The 19,103-nt window shown below is 39.3% G+C and overlaps 1 protein-coding gene across 1 annotated transcript in view; it reads right to left on the bottom strand.

The window, feature by feature from the left end:
- Positions 1-493: 493 nt before the first annotated feature.
- Positions 494-19,103, bottom strand: part of retreg1 (reticulophagy regulator 1) — a 52,995-nt gene continuing 34,385 nt past the window's right edge. The window contains exons 4-7 of the mRNA XM_068001887.1: positions 11,731-11,868; positions 9,647-9,720; positions 7,187-7,313; positions 494-5,416 (exon numbers count right to left, since the gene is read on the bottom strand). Coding sequence (XP_067857988.1) covers positions 4,908-5,416; positions 7,187-7,313; positions 9,647-9,720; positions 11,731-11,868 — 848 coding nt within the window. The 3' untranslated portion in view covers positions 494-4,907. The remainder of the gene's footprint in view (positions 5,417-7,186; positions 7,314-9,646; positions 9,721-11,730; positions 11,869-19,103) is intronic.

Genomic DNA, 19,103 nt, shown 5'->3' with positions numbered 1-19,103 from the left:
TGTCTTTCCGATCTCTCCCTCCCTCCGCTCCCCAGCTGTGGCATGGTGCCGCAGGCCTTCCTGCCCACCAGCCAGACCCTCAATCTGGCTGGCTGCTGGCCAGGAAATAGAAAAAAAATTGAAATGAAGTTGTGCCGTTAAATTCAGCAGGACCTCCTGGTTACCCGCATTTCCAGGGCACTACGACACCCCCCCAAGCAAATATCGGGGCCACTGTTTACGAAAAAAAGCTAGTTCACTATACTATGTTCATTAAGTAAAAGAAGGAAATAAAGCAGGACTGATAAGAATGCCAGCGTGAGAATCAAAAGTAGTTGTTTACAGTTGCACACACAAGACAATACACTTCTACCATTTTATTTTCTATTTTCTTTCCTTAACCAAGAATTTATATCAATAAAGAGTGCAAACGGTTCAAGAAAAGTAATTATGTAGTTCTTATTGTACAATTGACATTTAATTATAGCACTACACTAGTTGAAAGGAGATGGCATTGTACATAAAGTGCCTTTATTTTTTTGTTGTTGAAAAAAGCAGAGTCATCAATCACAAAAAAGAGCAACAAATCAACACAGTATTAGACAAGCTTTAATTAATAAATCCAATTACCAAAATGGGCATGTATTTGCCACCAAAATTCTTTTAGATCCTATCCTAAAAGGTTATTTAATAAAGTGCTGCAGATGGGACATTTTGTGATGAGCTGTGTTTCTGGTTATCATTCTTTTTCCCGGGCAAAGAAAGAACAATTGTTATTGGTTTACATGTAGTTTGATTGACAGAAAGTGCATTTTAGTAAATAACACATATAAAGTGCAAAAATATACTTTATTTTTAATAGTCGAAATCTACTCCCATTAGTCCCAGCACCCACATTTAATAGGCTAATGATCTTACCTTTTTTCTGACAAATTTTACACAAAATTACATTTAACAAATTAACAAAACCTATGACTCTAATGATTTCTACACTCGAGTAAACTAGTGGATTGCTCCACTGTTCAGTTCATGTATGAATAAATATGTTCACAACAAAGAAAAAAATAAATAACGTCTTTTAAAACTGGATTGCTAGTTTAATATGCAACTAAAAAAGATCTAACCAATTTTAATTTGTAACCAGAAACAGATTTCATCAAAATAGCCCAAAGGATTGGCCTAACCCAACTTCAAACAACCCAAAACATTTTTTAAACAAGAGCACATTGAATGGCACTAAATTAGAGTCGGACGAAGGTTAAGTGCATAACGCAAGCTGCAATTTATGTTGATCAGAGCAGTATGAAAGGGTTCATGTAGGGAGAGTCTAAATGTTTACGAGATAACAAATCATATATGTACTGTGCAGTGAAATTTTAAGTTTGTAAGACTTGTCACTAAGTCTGTAGAAAGTTTCAATGATGCAGGCTAAATCACAAGTTTCAAGACTTCTTAACTGATATCTACATCTGATAACTCAATTTGTGTGCCACCTTCTCTTAACTGAAGTTTGCATTTGTTAAGGTGAGTTATATTTAAATGCATTAGTAACAAATGCTTAAGTCATTAAATCAAGCTTGGAAATGCCTGTATTTGTATAATATGCATACACAAAAAGTACCAAATACAGAAATCTTTTGTTAACAGTAACTGCATTACTTGAATACTGCACAGTCACAGTTACTGCACACCACTCACTATATATAAGCTGGGGTAGTGAAAGGATCAAGATATACTTTTAAAAAAGCATTGCCAATAATCATTTGAGTCTGGGTCCCAGCTCTGAAAAGATTTATGCCTGGAAATTAGGTTGATATTAAATGAACAAACTTTCATTTATAAAGCACTTACATGTTCCAAGGTGCTTCACAGCTAAATAATTTTAAAGTGTAGTCACTGTTGTTTGGTAGGCAAATGCACACAAGTCCCACAAACAGCAATGAGATAAAGGACCAGTTATTCTGTTTCGGTGGTGTTGGCTAGGATACCAGAAGATTTCTCCTGCTTTTCTTCAGATATTGCCATGCGATCTTTTACATCCACTTGGACAGGCAGACGGGGCCTCAGTTTAACATATCAACCGAAAGATGGCATCTCTATTCATGAACACGCCCTCAGTACTGCAGTGAAATGTCAGCCTAAATGTTGTGCTCAAGTCCCTGAAGTGGCATATGACATTTAATGTGTCCACATGACCATTATCTGTTCACTTTTGTTAAGATGGTGTTAACCTGTTTAATATTGGAAACAGTAATTTCTAGGCTTTATACGCTTTTTTGAAACCATTATCTCCAATTCTTCCCACTTGAATAAGGCTGGAAATTGAAGCGCCAACGACTATTACAAACATGTAAAACTTGATATTGACATTTTTTAATACTCCAGTTTCTTTTTTAATTTACAACCTCTACACTGAGAAGCAATTGTCAGCAAAGAGGGCAGCAATTGACTTGTTCCCAGAACTCTAGGTGCGAATCTAAATTATGCAATCAAATACTCAATGAAAAACCCAATTGGAATTTTTACCTTCTAAAAATGAAGTTCTTCTCTGCAGACTTTAGGTATCTACTTGGTGTAGGATAAATTGACCAGAATCAACATGACCTGTTTCTTAAAATGGAACCAAAAGGAGTGATGAATGTAAAAGTTCACTAGTTGAAATAGTTTTATGTAAAATCCAAACTTTTAAAAATATCACTGAGTATATAACTTTAGTCAACACAAGTCAATACAACAATAAAACCACCAAGCTACAGAATTAGATTTTTTTGTTTCTCTTTTCATAGTATTCAAGAAAAAGCTAAGTTTATGCAATGACGACTTGTTTAACGAAATTTCTACTTGCCCCATGCTTAAATAGAAAATTTACCAATAAGATTAACCAAGATTAGTCAACAAATTAATATCTATTCAAATATCTTTAGAGGGGTTAGGCAAATGCAAATTTCACTTCTATCCACTAGGCCACTCTGGATTAGTCAATTAATTGGACATCCTGGCCTAAATTTTAACCCGAAGCCAGGAAGAGGGCCGGGGGGTGGGGGGGTGTGGAAAATTCCTGATGGGAAGTCCGGGTTTGCCAGGCGTCCATACGATTTTGATGGTTTCCAGCCCAACAGGCCAGCCTGATTGACAGGCTGGCCTTCAGTCGGACGGGAGAAGAGCCAGGAAGCAAATGTGAGCAGGTAAGTAATACAGCTGGGGGGGGGGGGGGGGGAAGGGGTGGGGTCGCTGCAGGGGGAAGCACTTCTGCTCCTCTGGGTCCACAGTCTGATAAAGGCACTTACCTGCTGTTTCGGGCTTTCTTGCCTCCTTTTACAAGGCGTGAAGCAGAAGGCCCAGGAATCCCAGCCCCCAGGAGTTAAAAATAAAAAAGCTGTAAAAATGGAGGCCCACAGCCTCCTTGAAAGTTTTCGCTGACTGAACCAGCTCCTAACAGCGGGTTGATCGCCCACCCCCAATAAAACCAAATGTGGGTGGCTTGGAGTTGAGTTGGGGTCGGGTTTTAAATTTTTTTTTACAATTTTTACCTTCCAACCCACCCGTTTGTGGGGTTAAAATTTAGGCCCTTAGCACTTTCACATACAGAGCCCTAACTTGATAGATTTACTTGCTATTTCATTTCAGTGAGGGATATAACATTTAAATTGTGCGTGGGCATCTACCATTCTTGATATATTTTTTAAAAAAGTCGTATTTAAATTTTAAGTATTCTCTAAGGCTCTGCTTCTTCAGGTGAGACGAACCAGGGTTGAAGTAAGACATATAGATTACTCTCTCAGCCATGGGCCATACATGTCCTTGGCACAAGGGACATCATTGGGTACAGACACAATCAATAATGTTTTAAAGATGTATGAATTAGCTACAAATTTCAGGACATGTATTGCATAATTTCAACATTCTAGCCTGCATGAAATTAATTTAACACAGCAACTAGATTGGTTGCTGTGGGACTCACTAGTCTACAAATAGAGCTATTTGCAAACTTGTGCCAACTACAAAAAAAGTTAATTATTTCCAGAGTCAGGCCCATTAACTAAGGGAACTATGTGATGTGTGTAAAAAGGATAATTTCTAAAATATTATAAATCAAAACAAAAAAATATAAAATCAAATTTAATTTGTAACACGTGACAAACTAAATTTTAATGTGATATTTTTCATCTTTGAATTTGCAGTTCAATAAGGCAGAAAGGTCAATGAAAGTGCAGTACAGGTTTTATATATTTTAAATAAGTACAAGCATCGAAATGGATTAATAATCTCAAGTGTGAAATATGCCTCTACTATGCTTTCTTTGAACATTCTACTTGAACACAATGCCAAGGGCATGGCTACCATAACATACACGAGTAAAAGAGACGTGAAAGACGACTGGGTTTTATAAAATATCTAAAATACTGCAAATATTTGCAAGGGGGTACTTTGTTTCCTTAGCAGTCCAACTTATTACAAGGCCCAGGGAGAGGCTGATGACTGATTGTCAGTTTCTGCGCACAAGTCAAAAAAAGTGTTCGGTGTATATCTGACTTTCAGATTTGGCAATACATGTCAGTTAAAACATCTTTTAAAGCTAGTCGTTAACAACTCAGATTGACAAGACAGGATTAATTTCCATGCTGTTATTTCAAGGCATAAAGATTATAGTCAGACAACACACACAAAATAGGTGGCCCATTATACCAAATAACACAAATCAATTCAGTTCCTTCAATAACTAGATTATTAAACGCTGATAAATGTGCAGTACTATTTCACATTTTTTTCATTCTTTCCTTGCTGCACTTAGTTCCATATTCACAAGATCATATTTATGAGGTTTGGCTCTTTTTTGGGAACAACTATAGTAAATAAGCTTGTAGCTTGTGTTTGTTTTGTTGTTCACATGTGGTCTATATGTTTATTCTCCAGCCATGAAAGAAGGCTTAATGACCTCCCAGTAGGTTTGAGAGAAAGCCTGACTTGCCATCTTTGGCTTGTTGACTTGCCGCCTGGCCCTGATCCAGTCCTAATTCGCTCTCAATTTGTTCCAACTCTGACTCGTCAAGCAACTCAAAGTCATCGGCCTCTTCGGTGTCTGTCTCTTCGCTCGAGTTAAGCTGTGGTGGCGTAGTGAGGTTGGCTTCAATGGCCTGCAACTGGCCTTTCACAGCAGATGACACTGCTGCAGCAATGACGTCACTTGCCATGGTGCTGATCAGGTTGAAGCTCTGCTCATTGGACAAGTTTAAGGAAAGTCCAGCAACAGCAGCTCCTGTGTGTATGCCTTCCTGATATGAACCTGCTTCATTAGATTCTAGAGTGGGAATCGGAGGAGTAGGGATGCCAATGCTCGAGTCATCATCATCATCTATTGTTCCCTTATTATCAATTGAGGGGAATTCTGGAAGATCTCTGGCAAATGCTTCCTCGTGATCACTCGGACGATCTAGATCTGAATCAAAGATTAAAACATGGGAGAATAATAAAAAAGATGTAAACATCATTAAAGTATTAGTATTTTATCGCATTGTTTTTAAAACTTGCTTGAAGAGGAGAAAACCAAACTTGAAGTATTGTAAACCAAGTTAAAAACTGAATCAACAAAAATATCACTATGAAAACAATGAATAACCATTTAAAACTAAATAATGGCAGAAGAACAGAAAAAAAAGCTAATGGGGAATGCCTAGAGGGAGGCTCTCTATAGTGGGGAGGAGGAGAACATCTAATTCTAAGAAGGGAACTTAAAGGGATTTTTCTTAGAGGGATTTTCCCTTAGTGAATGATGGACAGATGTATTGCTGCTAAAATACCATGATTTAAAACACTTACAAATACCTGGGATTTAACAGTGCTAAGAGGCAAAATAGTCTGCCTGCCTGCCAATATACAATTCCATGATGGAGCTAGTCTAATTAATTCTCCAGAAACAGGTTGATTTGGTCCAGCCAGTTATCCAAACTACTGTCTAGTTGACCAGAAATTTGCACAATTATGAACTTAGCATCCCCAAGCCGCTTCACCAGTGCTCCAAAATGCGTTCTATTTGACAATAGCAATCGCAACCCCTCAGATAATGAAGCAGTCCTGCCAATGCAGCAAGACATGGACAACTTCCAGGCTTGGGCTGATCAGTGGCAAGTAACATTTGCGCCAGACAAGTGCCAGGCAATGACCGTCTCCAACAAGAGAGAATCTAACCACCTCCCCTCGACATTCAACGGCATTACCATCGCTGAATCCCCCACCATCAACATGCTGGGGGTCAACATTGACCGGAAACTTAACTGGACCAGCCACATAAATACTGTGGCTACAAGAACAGGTCTGAGGCTGGGTATTCTGCTGTGAGTGACTCACCTCCTGACTTCCCAAAGCCTTTCCACCATCTACAAAGCACAAGTCAGGAGTGTGATGGAATACTCTCCACTTGCCTGGATGAGTGCAGCTCCAACAACACTCAAGAAGCTCAACACTATCTAGGACAATGCAGCCCGCTTGATTGGCACCCCATTTACCACCCTAAACATTCACTCCCTTCACCACCTGCACACTGTGGCTGCAGTGTGTACCATCCACAGGATGCACTGCAGCAACTCACCAAGGCTTCTTCGACAGCACCTCCTAAACCCGTGACCTCTACCACCTAGAAGGACAAGGGCAGCAGGCACATGGGAACAACACCACCTGCACGTTCCCCTCCAAGTTGCACACCATCCCGACTTGGAAATATATCACCGTTCCTTCATCGTCGCTGGATCAAAATCCTGGAATTCCCTATCTAACAGCACTGTGGGAGACCCTTCGCCACACGGACTGCAACGGTTCAAGAAGGCGGCTCACCACCACCTTCTCAAGGGCAATAAATGCTGGCCTTGCCAGCAACGCCCATATCCACGAACGAATAAAAAAACCCGCTGTTTTGCAGTTACTCTAAACAGTGAATGCCTACCAACCGTTGTATATGAAATCAATTAAATCCCACCAAAATTTAAACAAAACCTATTTTTGCTCCACCTTTTAAAAAATTTCCAGCAAATTCCCCCTAGAAAATATCTCCAAAGACAAAATATTCCCTCAAATTTGTGGCAGCTCCTCCTTTCTAGAATTCATCCAGTCAGAATATAATACTGGAGATTTCATTCGCTAAACATCGCATTACGTATAACAACATGCTCCTTTTATCTGTATACTCTTCAAAGGTAGCAGAAATTAATCGTACCATCTGATGCGTCCGTCTGTGGGGTATGGCCTCCTGACAAGTTAAAGGTTCCGTTTTCTGTCCAGGATGTTTCCGACGGTTCGGTATCAGAAATGGATAGTTCTTTGCCAACTCCTGAGCTGCTTACCTACAGAACAAAGGTAGAAATACTAATACATTACTGAAACTTATTCGGAATTCCTCGGTCCACATCCTCTCCAGTATACGCATCCTTTCCCAGCGAACTAATCTTAAGTTCCTCGTTCTCACTTTCAAACCCTTCCCTGGCCTCCCTTTCCACCCCCACCCCCCACCCCACATGCACCGTCTGGTCCTCCAACGCTGGTTTACTAGTCATTGCGCACGCCACAATGTTGACCACTCTTTCAGTTGTTCCCTGGAACTCCCTCCCTAATTCCCTTTCTTCTTTAAAAAGCCTCCTAAAAACACTTCTCTTCATTGTGCTTTCAATCTTCCACTTTGTTTCCTTTTTCCCCCTCTTGCTTGGTGTTCATTCTTTTCCTTTGCCCCGAGACAACTTTCTGTACATGAAGAGTACTGTAGAAATGTACGCTGTTGGCGGTTTTCTGCATAACGCACAGCGAATCAAATGAAAAATGGAGTCATTTGTAACAGGAAAAGGTTCTTGCAATTCCTGCGATGATTTAAATCCAGAACTTTGTATAAAATGCAAAAATACTTTTAATATTTTATTGGACTAATTCTGTATTGGGTGCAAGAAAAGTCATGACTTGCTCTGAACACGATAGGGTTCTGAAATCATTTCCAGTGAACTATGCTGGTATGACCTATGATGGCTTTAGATCATTACATGATATGCAGAAAAGTTAAATATTTCCCCCCCAAAATTGTAACTTTGATAAGAAGTCTTTTTAAAAACATTTACACCATCATAACTTTTGCATTAATAACAGTATAACGTTTACTAGAGGTAAGTTTTATCAGATCTATTACTGAGCTTAACCACATACTTGTACTTTCCAACAGGGTCAGAAAATAGTCAAGAGCAGGATTCCCAGCTGAATTTTTTTCCTTGTCATAGCTGATGCACACTGAGTTATGAATGCCTTCATTGCTCTAGGTGGCAGTCTACTCCAAAGGGCCACTTTTCTGAATGTCTGCTCCCAGTGTGGAGCCTCACCTGCCAGGAGAGTGTATTGGGAAATTACGTGTGTGTTCCCATGATTTTCCATTCATTCATGTTAAATTGGTGGAAAATCATGGGTAGCATGCCCATAATTTCCTGTTTTAGCCTTGGTTCAGTGGTAGCACTCTTGCCTCCGAGTTAGAAGGTCATGGGTTGGAGCCCCAGTTCAGAGAACTGAGCACATAATCCAGGCTGACAGTTCAATGCAGTAGTGAGAGAATGCTGCATTGTTAGAAGTGACAGCTTTCGGAAGAGACGTTAAGTGGAGACCTCGGGGGTGATTTTAAACTCCAAGGTCGGGTGGGTTGGAGGTGGGAGTTGAAAATAGTTGTCTTTTGGGTTGCGACCGCAACCCAGCTTTATTTCCGGGCTTAATGTCGGCGCGGAAAAGTACAGGCTTTGCATTGGGAACGCAAAGTCCAAACATTTTGCGGTTGTGATCCAAAAAAAAGCTATATTCAACTCCCACCCGCCTCCAACCCACCCGTTCTAGGGGTTTAAAATCACCCCCCTTATGTGCGTGTTCAAATGATGTTAACGATCCCTTGGCACTATTTAAAGAAAAGCAGAGGGTTTTCTGTGTGTTTTGGCCAACATTCCTCCCTCAGCCAACATCACTAAAATAGATTATCTGGTCACTCATCTCATTTTAACAAAATAACAAATATCTTTTTTAAAGAAGGAGGAAAATAAAGTGACCAACGTTCCTGCTCCTAAACACTATCTGGTGACGTGCGCTGGGAGTGCATGTGTGTAAACATAGGGTGAGGACAGAATCAGCCATGGCTCCTACGGACTCCATGGTTGAACAGCTTGCTGATCCTCAATGTCCAGGTTCACAAATGAAGAATGGCCATTTGGTTGAGGTAGCAGAAAGCTGGCATTGTTTATGGAACTATATAGCAGCATATGTCAGTACCTTCAGGAAAGGTTGGGAAGTGGGGGGGGGCGGGTGTTGGGAAAGGGAAGAAAATGGGAGGGAAAATTTGAGGTGAAAAAAATAAATCATCGATGCAGCACTATTGGCACATAGTTTTCAAAGTGGCAGTGGCAGTAAGGGACTGAGACAACGTCAGGAACATCTTTACAACTTTAATGATATGTTGGTTGTCTTACCAACATGCTCTAACCCCTTCATAGCAGCATGCCAATAAGATCTTGCAACAAAAGGCATCACAATGTCTGACAATGGCACCATCGTTATTTAGCAACTATGTAGTAATAAAATGTAGCCCTTATAATTCAATTAATGCTACTCACAAAACATGCATTTTGCTGTCTTGACCTGAACCTACAGGGGTATATTGTCTAACCTTGGGACAAAGAGCAGATGTGTCCGCTTCACTCTCATCTTCTGACTTCCTTTCAGCCAATTCTTTCTGCTTCACTGCAACACAAGACGTGCAACAGACAAAATAGGCAGGGTTATAAATATAACGATCTTTGTTTTCAATAACTAAGATCAACAGAAGAAAGTAATAAGTTAAAATTCCAGAAAAATCCGACACTGGAAAATACAAAAGAAATCACTTTTCAGGAATATATCAAGGATCAACATTTGGACAAAACTGTAGCTGCAACTGTGATTTATCCTGCCCCCAACTGATCAATTAACTTTACGCATATTGACCAGCTCAGTCACATTGCTAGGTTTAGTAACTCAGCCAAGCAAAGCCAATGTTTGGAATTAATTATTCACTTTTTAATAGAAATATATGCAAAGAAGTTAGTTAAGATTAAATGACATATTTTTGTTTTTTCATTCTATTGCTGTTGAAATTTGACAATATATTTTTCTTTAAAGGGCAATTGGTAGCATCATAACAGGGGCTGACCTGATGGAGTTACTAAGCCCAGTAGAATCAGGCAGCTAAACAAACATGAGTAAACACAGGGTGCTTCAACAATTTATCCCATGCATGCAGATTTGTTCAATTCGGTCTCATTAAATGCTCCAAACCAGCTCATCATCTCTGAGAGACCATCAACTCTCATTGTTCTAAAAAATTATTCACCCAAAAAAGATGAGACAAAAAATGATGTTAAAGCTAAGCATAACTTTAAAAAAAATGAAATAAATATGAATTGTGAGTCAGTTCAGGCCCATTAAAAAAAATCATTAATATGGTGACTTAATTTAAGGGGATTCCAAAATAGTTTATGTGGTAGAAACAGAAGATCATAGACACATGGGTTACCATGTTTTTATGAGCTGTCACCTCACAGTATAACAGCAAGCAAATAATTTGTTACTCTCTATGCTGTTTATACCACTGAAACATTGAGAAATGTCAGCACTTGCAGTGTTTAAATCTACTTTCGTCCTTCTCAGTTTACTTTTGTAAATAACCTATTCAAATATGGGTACTTATTTAGTGGATACAGAATCAAATAAAGCATATCAGAAGCAAAATACTGCAGATGCTGGAAATCTGAAATAAAGCATCTATTTGGATGTTAAAGGGATACTGCACAAGACCTGCTAAAAATGGGTCTTCTCAGCAGCTGGTCATTGTGTGCACTGCAGTTTTACATTTGTCTTATAGCTGGCTGTGTAAGATCTCTGCTAGGTGAACCTGGAAACACCAGTGCAATAGAAAAGCATCTTAACGATGACAATACTTCCTTTTTATAGTCTATCTCATTTTTTAAAAACTTACTTTCTAGAAAATAGTGGCTTATTTTCACAGAGAAATCTACTACAAGAGTACACTCATAACCAGAAAATAGCTGCCCAATCACTCTTCATATAATCCTATCCAACCATTATCTGACTATACTAGGAAAACCCATTCAGGGTGAGGGTGCTTGGTGTCAGCCTTGGCTCAGTGGTAACACTCACGCCTCTGAGTTCGAAGGTCATGTGTTCAAGCCCCACTCCATGATGACACTTCAGTGTACTGAGGGAGAGCTGCACGGTCGGAGGTCCCGCCTTCTAAGGTGGACGTAAAATATCCCATGTCATCATTCAAAGAAGATCAGGGGAGTTCTCCTGGTGTTTTGGCCAACATTTATCCCTCAACCAACACCACTAAAACAGATTATCTGGTCATTTATCAAATTACTGTTTACAGGAGCTCGATGTACGCAAATTAGTTGCCACGTTTCCCTACATTACAATAGTGACTACACCTCAAAAGTACTTCATTAGCTGTGACGTACTTTGGGATGTTCTGAGGTCGTGAAAGAGCTATTTAAATGCAAATTCTTTCTTACTATGATTGGGAAGATTACTAAAGCAGAACCTGTGTTAGAAAGACAAGAAATAAATAAGTCACTTGTTTAATGGTGCTCCATAACATTATCAATGCATTATTATAAATATTAGATAATTTGCAGCATACATTATACTTTTCTTGATGTATAGTTTAAATGATGAATGCAGAGTTGTTCTTACTTTCCCGTTTTCTTTGCCAACGTTGCACATAGTCCTTTAGGCCAAAGTCCAGTCGCTGCAGAACTGGTTCAATCTTGTTGTAAATACCGTGCCCCAAGTCATATGAGGTTACTAAAGGCCACAACAGGATGCACAATACTGTGAAACCAACCAAGAAACAAAAAAAAATTGTGTGTGGAATCATACTTCACCTTCATTTAGTGCCTTCAGGGGAAAAAGGCAGAATATCGGGGGGGTGGAGGGGGAACTAAAACAATATATTAAACTATTCAGCAAAAAGAAACTTTATCTCAAACAACATTCTTGTTATTATTATTATATTCGGATACTGTGAAACCTACTTATTATACAATCACTGCCAATCAATACTGCTTCTACAGTATATAATCTAGATATGATTAGGAAAATATTTCAGAGCATTAATTATGCCTAAGGACCAGCCGGAACTCAGCTTCTGAAACTCTTTATTACTACCAAGACTACCTTAAAATTTGGAAGCAACCTCTGCAAATTGTAATGCAAGACATACAGTCAACTAATTTATGTGATAATCAAGATCATTCAGATCAGGATCAAGGATCTGACATCTTTCTTTCTAAAGCATGCATATGAACCAGTAACAAACGATATAATTTAAATAAATAACAGTGCGCATGGATGTATTCTATTATACATCTGATCTATCTGTGTGTATGTATGTGTATATACACACACACACGTTTATCATGCATGTGTCACACATCACTATAAACTGCTATGTAAACATTTCCAATGGCAATTCCAATGTTAAAATGCTCACACTGACCTGCCACACTTGCCTATAATGATTCCTGGTCACATGTTCTAATGGGAATTCCAATTGATCTAATCACTAACCTGTAACAGCTCCTGGTCACACCACCAAAATAAATAATTAGTTCCCCACTTCTCCCAGGCCAGCTATAAGAAATAAATAAATAATTGTTCCCCCTCAAAGCTGCAAGTTTTTAGGTATTTTTCTGCACTCTTCAGATTTCATTAAACTCCCTTCATTTTTGTTCCCTATTCCCTCCCCCCAAAATAATTAACCTATTTCTCCCAGAATTTTGGAAAGAAATAAAGGCCATGACCTTGAAACTTTGAGGCATTTTGCTACTCAGTCAGATGTTATCAAACTCACTTTACTTTTCACTTAAGCAACTTTAATCATTCACCTGAGTTTCAAAATAATTAGCTCACTATCTCTCTTAGAAATAAATGTCTGCTTGCTTTTATCCAAGCTCCCAAAATAAACTCAAACAAATAAATACAACAATCAATGGTTCCAAACTCACATACATAAGACATATTTCCTGCCTGCTTGCCCCGATATAAAAAATTAAATACTGTCATCTCCTTCCATCTGACAAATAAATAAATGCCCTCCCGCTTCCATCCATCTTTTCTCCCCTCTGCAAAAATAACCCCCACTGTCAAATAAATAACTAACTGCAATTTCAAATATAAAACTAATATCTTTTTCCCTGCTCCCTATGTAAAATTAATAATGAGCTTTTTTTTTACTAACTGCAAAATGCTCCCTTACAGATGATTTGCATGTTTATGTACAGAACCCCATTACAAATGTATATATAGTAAGTTTGCATTATAAATGTTAATTATAAAAAAATGTTACAAGTATGTGCCATATACAATATTTGATATATGGTTAAATAAATATATATATATATATATATTTAACAGCTTAAAAATTGTAAATCTATTGTGCATGAACTGCAACTCCAGATGTCACTCTGTTACAGATTGCAGATCATGTTAAAATGTTGCAGTATGAAACTGCCAAGCACATTCCAATCTGCAAAGTTCCCTGACCAAACAACAATAAAGTCCTGACCGATCTCAGCCTGTGTTTACTTAACAATTATACTTTGTGGCCTTAAAAGGACAAAGGGCAATTAGGGATGGGCAATATATGCTGGCCTTGCCTGCAACGCCCACATCCATAGGAACATAGGAACAGGAGTAGGCCATTCAGCCCCTCGTGCCTGCTCCGCCATTTGATAAGATCATGGCTGATCTGTGATCTAACTCCATATATCTGCCTTTGGCCCATATCCCTTAATACCTTTGGTTGCCAAAAAGCTATCTATTTCAGATTTAAATTTAGCAATTGAGCTAGTATCAATTGCCATTTGCGGAAGAGAGTTCCAAACTTCTACAACCCTTTGTGTGTAGAAAACATTTCTACACACAAAGGGTTGTAGAAGTTTGGAACTCTCCTGAAAGGTCTGGCTCTAATTTTTAGACTGTGCCCCCTACTCCTAAAATCCCCAACCAGCGGAAATAGTTTCTCTCTAACCACCCTATCTGTTCCCCTTAATATCTTATAAACTTCGATCAGATCACCCCTTAACCTTCGAAACTCTAGAGAATACAACCCCAATTTGTGTAATCTCTCCTCGTAACTTAACCCTTGAAGTCCGGGTATCATTCTAGTAAACCTACGCTGCACTCCCTCCTTGGCCAATATGTCCTTCCGAAGGTGCGGTGCCCAGAACTGCTCACAGTACTCCAGGTGCGGCCTAACCAGGGTTTTGTATAGCTGCAGCATAACTTCTGCCCCCTTGAACAAATTTTTAAAAATCCACCTTAGCAGCATTTCATGGTTATTACAGTCCTGTCTTTAAAAAACTTATCGTAAATACCACACATACATGTATCGTATACATGCAAAGACTATCTATAACACTTTCCTGTCAAGCCTATTTCCAATCATACCTATCTGTCAAGGTTAAACTTACCTATTCCTTTTAACCTACCTTTGATTGATTCCTTCAAGTTTGGTCTCTAAGGTAGGTGGCGTCATTGATTTATGATACTTCCCAGCTGTGTCTCCATGATAGGGGGTGCTTTGGAACACAGGCTTGAATTTAACTGTTTCAAGATAGCATTGCCTGCCTTGGAACAGCTAAAGCCAAATCTGTGGTCCAATGCGGACAGTCCTTTCCCTGCTACTGCTGGTCACAGCTGCCGTCACTTAGCCCCGCCTCAAACAAACCTTTCCTCCCTGCCATGGCTGGATCAGGGATTTAAGGTCTTCCAGTGTTTCTGTACTTTTAAAACCAATACACCAGTGGGGAAGTCTGTATTATCATTTAAAGTATAGTCAGCTGTATTTTAAATAATATGGGTTTCCCAAATCATTGCTGGGGAAACTGTTTGAAGAAATGCCCCCCAAGACCACTGTCCACAAGGGCCAGACCCAATGCTCCACTCTGAGCAGCTGCATCTATCCCTATCTCACACCTCTCACTTCCCACATGCTCAGCACCCATGCTTTATTCCCTAATGCTAATCTATTCTAGAAAAAGCCCCCAACATGCCCATCAACCCTCTCTCAATAATCCCAAACCCAGCAACCTCCCTCCCCAATGCCCTTGCTCCCTAACATCATCGCAATATTGCCACAATCCAGCCTTCCACCATGGCCACACCAAGTATTCTTCTCTCCATGCTCCCACAAGTTTTCCCAACTCATCCCACACACCAGAATGCCCCTAGTGCTGCCACACTCCAACATCCACGTCCCACTCCCACCAGTCCTTGCCTTTGCCAGTGCTGCAAAATCCTGCAAACCCTGCCTCAGGTCTTCTTGACCCTAGTGCTCCTCCAAGACTCTCACATCCCAAACCCAAGTATTACCTTCCCCAAATGACAAACCTATATAGCCCTCCCAATTCTGCTAAACAGAGTTCCAACAATCTGCTTCCTGCAACATCTCCCCAACCATTTTCCTCTGTATTCTGAGCTTTAAAGAAGTTAAGAGGTCAATTAACTGCAAAGTTAAGCTAATTATTTTTAAATTACTTAGGCAGATTTACAGTTTGGAAGCAAATGTAAAATCAAGTAATTTGTCAGATACCCATGATGATTAACACACAAAGGAAAGCAGAAGTTTACTAGTGGCTAACGGAAGGTGCATCACCAGTGTCAATATATTAAGGGAGGAGAGACACAGAGACTACAATCTTACATTCTCTGAACCACTGTTATTTCTGTTCCAATGGTAACTATTTAAATAATCAGAATAATATCCTCCTGTGTTGGTCTAAATAATACCAAAACAAGTTTGCAGTTTTCTAAATCATTTTTAGATAATATTTAAGTAAAAGTGATTGCAGCAAAAGATTTAAGAAAGGTGCTGCCTCTTTTGTGTGCATACAATTGTGCCATACAAATGTGCATACAATTGTGCCATGAGAGCCTGAAAATAACACTCTCTGCAATGAAAATTCAATTTGACTGAATCACTATAAATCTAATTGTTTCTTGTACATTATAGAATACAGTGCATCCTGACTCATCATGAGTAATGGTGAACAAGATCTGCTAACAATATAGTAAAAGTATTATGTATAGTCCACACTTTGTGACACTTCTTCGTCACTTGTAATCAGTCAAATTTATCATAATCAGCCCAAATTTATTCAAACATAGGCAAATTTATTGTACCACACTTGATTGTGTCATTCTTCTCACATGACTTAGTTACCCCTGATTCCTACTTTCTAACCATGTCCCTTAAAAAGAGGCAGCACCTTTCTTAAATATTTTGCTGCAATCACTTTTACTTAAATATTATCTAAAAATGAATTAGAAAACTGCAAACTTGTTTTGGTATTATTTAGACCAACACAGGAGGATATTATTCTGATTATTTAAATAATTGCCATTGGAACAGAAATAACAGTGGTTCAGAGAATGTAAGATTGTAGTCTCTGTGTCTCTCCTCCCTTAATATATTGACACTGGTGATGCACCTTCCGTTAGCCACTAGTAAGTTTCTGCTTTCCTTTGTGTGTTAATCATCATGGGTATCTGACAAATTACTTGATTTTACAATGTCCTGCTCTAAAGTACCATGCCCACAAGTTAAGGGAATGTGAAACTTAATGTGTTATTTAAACAGTTCCTCAATTTAACAGTAGAAAATACTCAAATATCTAACTTACCATTCGCAAACAAATGTTGCATTTTTTTTCAGTTTGTTTGGTTTATTTGCAGCTAAATCAACAAATTGTCAGGTTACCAATCAAAGGCATGGTCTTCCTCCTCAATCATTGAGTGCAGTTTGACATACAAATAAATACTTGACAGCAAACAAAAAATGATTTGAGGCATTCTCCCTTTAAGAGTTTGCTATTACAAAGAACTTTCAGTCAGATGGTGTTCTTCACTCTGTACTATATAAAAAGGGCCTCATTCTGAACCATACTTTGATTCTTGACAAAGAGGGCAGCAGATGCATCTAACTGAAATAATGGAGGCCAAACAAACTGACACCCAAAAAAAAGGTTGAAAATGCACCAGATCAGGAACAGGAAATAAGGTGAGCAACTGGAAGGGGAGATTGAGTTCCATTTATAGAATGAGGGAGATCTTATCTACAGCAGGTATTCTAACACACTTATTCATTCAACCCTAACATGCAAATTAATTACATCAAAGTACTACAAAGTACTGGTGAAGGGGGTAGGATATTCCAAAATCTAATTTTAAGTTTATCTTGGAGCAAAACAATGTCAAAGCACTTGCCAATTTACACCGTCAGATTAAAGCTGTAATTGTTAGGCACGGTATGTAAATTAAGCCTTGTAGTTGCCTTTTGTGAGGTTGCGCTCCCAGCATGTAGCCTTGTTAGTGGGGAGTGTGGCACTGACTGATGCACATTTTTTGAGATTTGTGTTCGAAGACTGACACTTCAGTCTCTGCTCCAATGTCAAATACTGGAGCAACTGTAATACTTAAGAGGTTGGGTAGGACTGAACTACAATAAATTGTGTGGGCCCGTGAGGACCCTAACACCTTTTCTCAGGAGTTCTGAATTGATGAAGCTTGACTGGTACTAAATTTTTTGGCAAGCAGTCCTGACCTGACAGTAATTATTTTTCTGACAAGGACCTGGTGATGTCTTTCTCTGAAGAACTGGAATTCAAAGTCAATTTGGCCTGAAGACCAGAGAAGCATTTGGGTCTGGAGAGTGTCCTTCCAGTGATAGAATCTGCTATAAACAGGATCTTACAACAGACTTCCTAATTCTGGAACATATAAAACAGTAGTAGACAATGCAAAGGCTTTGGTGTCAGGCACGAGAAAGGATCCATTTCAAGTCTCAAAGATCTTTAAACTAGTGCCACTATCAACAAGAATTAAGGTCAAGTCAATCAGGACAGAGATTCATCTGAAATACACAACACCTCTATCAAATGACTTAGAAAACAAAAGCAATGAAATGCACTCCAATTAGAAGTGTGCCTATGATGTTGCAATTGGTGAAAGACAAGTAAAGACTATGCTATGGGAAACTGGGTGGCACAGTGGGTTGGAAACTAGCCTTTTACCCCTGGGACCAAGGTTCAAATCCAGCCCAGACTGATGCGATGAAAATCTCACTCTGTCTGCTGCCTGTGAGGGTCTTTAGTGAATTTAGTTTTGATAGTCTCATATTGAGACGATTACTAATGGGCCTACAGCATCTCCAAATTTGGCAGGAATTGACAATTGCAATCAGAGAGGCTGCAGGATTGCTGGTGTATGAATGGAAAACATTTCACAGTAGTGAAGGAGGGGGTGTTTTTCTCTGGTTGGGGCTGAGGCATATTGTTGGTAACAGAAGCATACGCTAATACTAGAAGGCTGAAATGGGAAGAGTTCCATTCCTCAGCACGATGCTGAATTGGGCAGCAAAGATTTATGTAAAAAGAAAACTTAATAAATATGTAAATTCACTGGTTAAAGACTAGACACATTTTTCTTATGCAGAAATAGAAGTGATTATTAACTGGGGTGCCAGTGACCTGAGACAGAGACCGAGATATAGTTTAGAACCTACCTGAAGCTGACTTCTGCTGGGTTTCTGCAGTCAACAGGAAGTTTCTTAATTACTTTAAAAAATATGGACCCTGAATTTGCTCTGGTCCCGCTCTGCCACAATAAGTATGACGGGGCGGTACTAGTTGTAATTCCTGTTTTCCAGGGTATTTAAACATTTTGGGTGGCCACCTGTCTCCTTCAATGTGCAGCTGGGGTGCGCACCCTGGGGAAGAAACTTGCTGCAACACTCCGACACAGTGTAGATTTGGCTGTAGGGAACGCAGCATTTAAAAACCCCTTTAGCTCTGATCAATGCAGAATGCCAGGAACACAGGGGTGCCTCTCGTGCCTTCTGTTGCTAAGGTGCAAATACCAGGAAATAAGCCTAGTGATGCATTTTTCTCATTTGTATGGCAGAATATGGATGCCTGCCGCACTTCAAATGCAATTTTGCATGGGCGGAAATGGAATGGAGACCCAGTAGAACTAGATCCTGCTCCAGTTTCTACCCCTGCCCGTCC

This window comes from Heptranchias perlo, chromosome 2, assembly GCF_035084215.1.
Source record: "Heptranchias perlo isolate sHepPer1 chromosome 2, sHepPer1.hap1, whole genome shotgun sequence".
Taxonomy (NCBI): domain Eukaryota; kingdom Metazoa; phylum Chordata; class Chondrichthyes; order Hexanchiformes; family Hexanchidae; genus Heptranchias; species Heptranchias perlo.
The sequence above is the reverse complement of the archived record's forward strand: the minus strand, read 5'-3'. Positions and strand labels throughout refer to the sequence as shown.